The 6,873-nt window shown below is 48.5% G+C and overlaps 1 protein-coding gene across 3 annotated transcripts in view; it reads right to left on the bottom strand.

Moving 5' to 3' along the window:
• Window positions 1-862: 862 nt before the first annotated feature.
• Window positions 863-6,873, bottom strand: part of BICDL1 (BICD family like cargo adaptor 1) — an 85,068-nt gene continuing 79,057 nt past the window's right edge. The window contains exon 11 of one of the 3 annotated variants that reach the window (XR_010592744.1): window positions 863-3,109. Coding sequence is in view for 2 of the 3 variants with exons in the window: in XM_042841674.2 (XP_042697608.2) it covers window positions 2,909-3,109 (201 nt within the window). In the remaining variant the exon portion in view is untranslated. The remainder of the gene's footprint in view (window positions 3,110-6,873) is intronic. The other 2 variants (XM_042841674.2, XM_065567838.1) reach the window with 2 other exon arrangements.

The raw sequence follows: 6,873 nt of genomic DNA, 5'->3' as shown, positions 1-6,873 counted from the left end.
GTAGGTCCCAGCTGTAGACTTTGCTAAAGGGAGCTTCCCCTTAGCTAGCAAAAAAATTTGCTTGTTTTCCCACAGCGGCAGTGAGATTGCTTTGTAATTGTCGTGCAGTTGTGTGAAATGTGCAGCCTCCATCCTTGAGCTGTGCAACTGTTGTACCAGGTGCAAGTCTCATCCCTGCCATATTGCCTGGAACTCCCCCTTAAGTACTGTCGGGTGAAAATATTTTGTACTGGCGTTGACTGCTGCAGATCCAACTCCTGTGCAGTATAATCCCTGTATGCTGATGCTTGCCTGGGATACAGAATCTACTCTGCTGGGCTGCTGTGCTTCCTCAGTTAGCGTTCTCCCTCCCCATGACCTTTTCCAATAGGTTTGTAAGTGTCAGCTGCCCTCAGGGGAGGGGCGCTGGCATGTTGAACCCCTTATAGTGGATTAATTCCAGGCTCCTATCAGCTGTGCTGTCTTTGATGGTGAGTGCTCAATGACAGTTTAAGGCAGTGGTGGGCAACCTGTGGCCTGTAGGCCGCACGCGGCCTGTCAGGGTGATCTGCTGGCGGGCCGCGAGACAGTTTGTTTGCATTGACTGTCGGCAGGCACGGCCGCCCGCAGCTCCCAGTGGCCGTGGTTTGCTGTTCCTGGCCAGTGGGAGCTGTGGGGAACGTTGCGGGCTGCAGGGACATGCTGGCTGCTGCTTCCCACAGTGCCCGTTGGTCGGGAACGGCAAACCGCGGCCACTGGGAGCTGCGGGCGGCCGTGCCTGCGGACGGTCAATGTAAACAAACTGTCTCGCGGACCGCCAGCGGATTACCCTGGCAGACCGCCCACGGGCCGCAGGTTTCCCACCACTGGTTTAAGGGACGACGAAACATTTAGGACACTTAAAGCACAGCATTAACAACGTGACGTTTTGGGAACGTCTTGCTGCGAGATTGTCCTGAGAGACACTGCTTTATGTATCTGGTGTTAAGGTAGTTTCGTTGCAGTTGAGCAACAGCAGCTCAGCACAAGGACAGTTTCCTCTGACCTGGTCCCTGGTTCATAAGCTTTGTTTTGCCCATTTTCTGGGCTGAATAGCTCCCATGCCCAGATGGAGTTGCACTTTAAGTCCAAGAGAACTATACCCCAACTGTCAGCTCGAAATACGCTTGCTTTCCTTTCCCAACAGCTATCAACCTTCCCCCTGAAAAAAATATTGCAAAGAGTTTAAGGACTTGCTCCTTCCTTAAATGAAGAGACTTGTGAATTTCAATTACTGGCCTACACAGCTGTGACTCACGTCCACTCTCCCCTCCCAGCGAACATGCAACAAAAGGCACCTTTCTTATCACTGCATCTTCATTGCATAACTTAAGCCCCTTTCCTTAGGATGGCATATATACATTACATCATGGCTATAGGTTTCCCCTCCTCACCCACACATGTGCTGGGTATGCAGCTTGGAGAGGACTGTAGGAGACTGGCAGTTGGGAAATGAAAAGGTGACAGCAGCATAAAACCCTAGAACAGGCTGTTGCTTAAACATGCCAGCGGCCGCTTTCTCTAAAGGGGAAATGCTTATTTTATTGGTGGTAAAGTAGTTGTAAAGGAAGAGCTCTAAGTGGTAGTAATATGGCCTGCAGAAGGTACCAACCCTACTAATAATCTCATACGTACTGCAGGACTTCTAGCACCAAAGTGTGTGCGTATGTGTAGAGCAGCAGCATGTCCATACTCCTCACCCCAAGGGGAGGGGTCTACAACCACACTGAGCATAAGGGGATCCGACCTTCTACCATCAAGGCCTGAGTAGCAGAAAACGTATACACAGGAGCTATGGGTTGGCCCTGAAGATCAGCCCTATAACTAAAGCTACTGCAGCAATGCTGAGCAGTGGAAGAGCTACACCTAGGACCTGATTTTCAGACACACAACAACCCATTTCTATTCAAATCCATCTGTTTTAGGTGCTCAGGACTTTGAGATGGCAGGTCATTGGAGCCCAGTCCTTAGTCCCATTGAAGCGATTTAGATTTTTGGCTATTGATTTCACGAGGAAGATGCACAAGGCCTTTGGCCCTAAGGCTGAGCTACACTGAACTTCCACAGCTAGGCGAAGGGAAGAGTCGGTACCTGAGGAGCACTGAACATTCACAACTCCCATTCCCTGCAAGTTGAGTTGTTGTGCTCAGGCTCCCCGAGGATCAAATCCTCAATATTCCGGGGTCTGAAACTGACCAACGGGGACCTAGATTCACCTCCTAGCATTAGCAGATTTATAACGGTACTGAGCTGGAAGGGATCTGGATTCCTGATGCGGTATGAGTAGCTATGGAGAGCACCGGGGGAACAAAGACTTCCAGTCATAAGCAGAGGACAATAAGGACTTCCCCCACAGAGTAAGCTACAGCCATGTAAACATGTTACGTTCCCAGGACCAGTGCAACTACAGCCTGTGTAATCTGCAGGACAGCCCAGCTGCCAGGACTGGAGGTTGTATGAAGGCCACAACTTACCCCTACTCTTACTGTGACACTAGTAGTCAGTCCCCTGTATTGCCTTGTCCTGGGGTTGCTTATTTCCTTCTCCAGCATGAGAGAATGAGTTTAAGACAATTGGATTATTCTTCATAGCAGAAACTGAGTGGCCTGTGTCAAAGCGCCTAAAACGTACCCTGAAGTTTATCACTTTGCCTAAGGAATAAGAAAAGTTGCTCTCAGTTGGTATCACATTGTCAAACTGCAAATCTCCAGTTCATGTAAACTTTTTGTTCAGACCAGGTGGATTGTAAATAGTGCAGTCTCAAGGGTTAATTCCTTCACCCTTTGGGTTTTTCCTTTTGGATCAGATTCAGGTCCATTAGGAAGCTGGACAGTTGCCCCCAGCTTCTCAGCTCTAAGCAGGAATCATTGGAAAGATTTCTCCTTTCACATTAATTTTTCTTGAAAAAGGAAAAGAGACGGTTCCTTTCTGCCCCAATGGGCTCATCCCCCTGCTGCTCCGGCCTGAACACGGGGGAGGGTCTTGCAGACCGCTTTGCTCTGTAGCCATTGGAGAAGGAATAAGCAGGCTGGCTCCATTCCTTCAGATGTTTGTCCATCAGCTGCTGGTCAATGACCCTGTGCATGTCGTCCTGTAACAGAAGGGGAAAAGGATGTTCAGTCAGAAGCACAGCCAGCGTGTCAGCAGAGTTTACTCATGGACATGGCTAAAATGGGATTCTAGAATGGCCATGATGAAAGGAGGAAGGGTGGAGGGTACAAGGACCTCATTTAGCCACACAGCATGGGCCTGCATCAGCATCACTCCTCAAACACCAGGCCCTTAAAGAGACAACGCCCCACCATTATTCAAATGGAAATCAGGCCATTCACAGTTTAATATAGTTTAAGGGGTGGCTGTTTTCCAAGGTTTTTGCTGATGCGTGTGAAATAGAGCACCGCTTCTGGTATCCTTCTCCCAGGTCCCTGGCCAGTCTTTTCAGAGCTGGCTTGCTGCCATCTCCCCTCTCTCTGTCCAGGAAGCTGCACAGATGAGGCATGTGACTGAAGCAGAGGCCAGGAAGGGACAGGACTGTAGTACTGAACCTAGAGTAGCTCTGTACTGAAGAGTAGGCAGGCCAGATGGCAGAGAGAAGGTGAGGGTGGCCACATACATGAGAACCTCTTCAAGAGGGAACTAAGGTGGTAAGGCTTCTATTCATAATCAAAGAGAAACTACTGTCCTGGGTTGTGCTATGGATGAGTTATACGGCATTAGTACAATTTAGTGAGGAGTATTACGGTGTCTTTCTTTCCGATCAGTTTTCAAATAACATGGCACAGACCATCTGCAGCTGCCTGATCAGCAGGAGATCATAATTCGCCACTGGATCATCCAACACTTTTAAAGTATAAGAAACCTTCCTTCCCCCAAGTAACGTTCACAGCATTGTAACCAACAGGACTGCCATATGCAAAAGGATTCAAGTCAACCGCCAACTCTGACTTCATCCAGCAAGACATGACATGACAACAGGGAAATCGTAAGTTTAATAACCCCAAACCCAGTTCTGCTGCAATTGGCCCTAATGTCGTATACAAGCAGGAGGCCATCTTGTACATGTTTTACAACAAAACAGGATCAGAATTATCGTCTTGTTTGAAATTTCAAGTATGTCAAATCCACCCAACTGGCCGAGGCTCCTTGCCTCTCAAAGGGGTTGCTCACCCTTGCAATGTCCACGGGGGTCAATAGAACTTGAGGCTCTGACTAGTTAAACACAGCACTACAAATACACAGCACTTCCGATGCACAGCTCTTCGAACAAACACTAGTTCCTCAGATAGACACCCTGCTGGAGGCAGGTGCAATCAGAATCCCCAGTTCACGGATGGGGAAATGGAGGCTGTGTGGTGATGTGGCCTGCCAATCTCAGAGCAAATATTCTGTTCATGCCTGTCTCCTACTGCACATCAGCTGACTCAGCCCCTACATCCTTCAGAATTCAAAACCAAACACAAACAGCTACCCATCACTCATGGGAATGACGGTCTGAAAAGCCAGGACAGTCAGGGTTGAGCTTTCACATCTGGCCTCTGTTCAGCCTACTGTGTCCAGGCATTGCCAAGGTCGGGGGCTCTGTCTTCTGATAGCTGCTCTCACTCCAGCCTGCTGTCTGATAGTCTCTGCCAGCAGCAGGCAGCATTAGGCATCCTCACGCTAAAAGTCCTATTTTTGCGACACACCTGAATTCAGGCTCTGCTGGGTTAATCCCGGAATGAGGTAATGTGACGGCTGACGACCTCACGGCCCTCAAAGCCCACTGAGTGGTGGGGTCTGATTATGCAGAATGACTTTCTAGCCAGATGGCTACATAGTTTAACAAAGATTCGGCACTAGTCAGACTCAGGGTTGCGTGAATCCAGAAGATGACAATTTCCAACCCACGCACATTCTATGCAGCATAACACTCTAATGGGGGTTGGTTGCTATGGGCGACCATCAAATGCCAGTGGACACAGATGGCACATGCTCCATCACCCACCATCACAGCAGGTGCAAGTGCCAGCTCTGATTCGGGATGTTCAGGCAGTTCATGGCTCCGGAGATGTGTAACGTGGTCAGTGATTCAGTGAAGGCACTGGGCTCCTCAGACTCAGGTAAACAGCCTGCAGACACTTAGGGCGCCATTCACTTTTACAGTGTCTTAAAATAAGCCCATTATTTCCAGGATAAGAGGAGGTGATGTCCCACTTTACAAGGTGATCTGGTTGGTTGCCTGCTAGGTAAGCAGGAGTGGGTACGTTCAATAATTTAGCCTGAAGCGATTAGCTTGTTTTCAGGAGGGAAAATACCTGCCTTTCTAACTTTTCTAGTACATGTAATATAGCCATGTTCATTTTAAATTCCTTCTGACTCCAAAATATTCCCCCGCCACCTCTTCCTAACTCTCTTTTCAGGCCAGTTTTAGAAATATAAATTAACCTAGGATGTGCCGTACACAAACCCGCTGCAGTTCCAGTTAGTCCACTAGGTTGCCTCTGCCCTACGTATCTGATGGGTTTAGAGGCAGATGATCAACTTCCAACAAACACACAAAACAACACACCTGGGAATCTGCAATGCTAGCTCCTGGTGTGTGGGAGAAGGGGGAGGATTGCCCCTTGTGGTCTATTCACCCAATATCTGGAGGTGGATGGACTGATATCCCTTGTGATGTACTTACCCAAAGCCCAGCCCTGTTATCTGCGCTCTTTAGGAAGCAGATGCAGTGAGCTGGAAGTAGCAGGAAGAGTGACAGGGCTGTTAGGGGGCCTGAAGCAAGGTTAGACTGAAGAGTTCATAGTTTTTTAAATTAGGGCTGAAAAAAAGGAGGCTGTGATGGAAGAAAGTGAAGGGCAAAGGGGTCAAGATGAACTTCAGTATTAACTAAAACAGACTCCAGCAGCTTAACATACTTTAGGTTTATATACCCAGCTTTTCAAAGGGCATCTTCCCCCGAGCAGATGAGAAAGGCACTTAGCCATCTCACTGGCAGATTTGTGCCCTCCTTTAACTGGGGGGTACCATTATATATAATGCAGCGCAAAGGATAAAAATAGGGCAGCTGGCTAAAGAGCCCTTTAAAAGACCGTCCCAGGAGACCTTACATCTTGAGGTCGCTGACTAGACAATACGGTAGGTCAGAGGTCAGAAGTTCAGTGACTTGCCCAGGCTCTCACAGAGAGGCCATGTCTGCGCTGGCATTAGAAGTCAGGAATCTGTGGCTCCTAGTAGTTTGCAGCAAGGGATACACAGGGATGGAGGGAGTGGAGAAACTGGGTGAAGGGAGCGGTGATGTATCAGTTTCATTCAGTAAACCAGAGTATACAGAGATAATTTGACGGTGCTTGTGTATTCTGATTGGCTGAGGGGGAGCCTCCATTTTTAGAGTACACTGTTCGCATACAGAAACACAGTGATCTCTCTGCTTCTCCTAGCCAGGAGACAGGCAGCACTTTATCATAGACTATCAGGGTTGGAAGGGACCTCAGGAGGTCATCTAGTCCAACCCCCTGCTCAAAGCAGGACCAATCCCCAGACAGATTTTTTTTTTTTAACCCTAGTTCCCTAAATGGCCCCCTCAAGGATTGAACTCACAACCCTGGGTTTAGCAGGCCAATGTTCAAACCACTGAGCTACCCCTCCCCCCATGTAACAAAAAACATGTATCGTTTGGGGCGTGATGTCTATGGACTAGAACACTGCGCCAGGACAATATCCCACTGCTAGAGACAAGCCCCAGGGAAAGCACACGCATTTATCAAAGCTAACCAGCAAACCTAGTTAGACTCCCTATTATCCAAACAATCTATTCCATTGACTAGCTCTCATATACACATGATTAATGGCGTTTGCCTAGTGCAGTCGTGACAG

This window comes from Chrysemys picta, chromosome 15 (assembly GCF_011386835.1).
Source record: "Chrysemys picta bellii isolate R12L10 chromosome 15, ASM1138683v2, whole genome shotgun sequence".
NCBI lineage: Eukaryota > Metazoa > Chordata > Testudines > Emydidae > Chrysemys > Chrysemys picta.
Note: the sequence above shows the minus strand (reverse complement) of the source record. Positions and strands in the feature narration are given on the sequence as shown.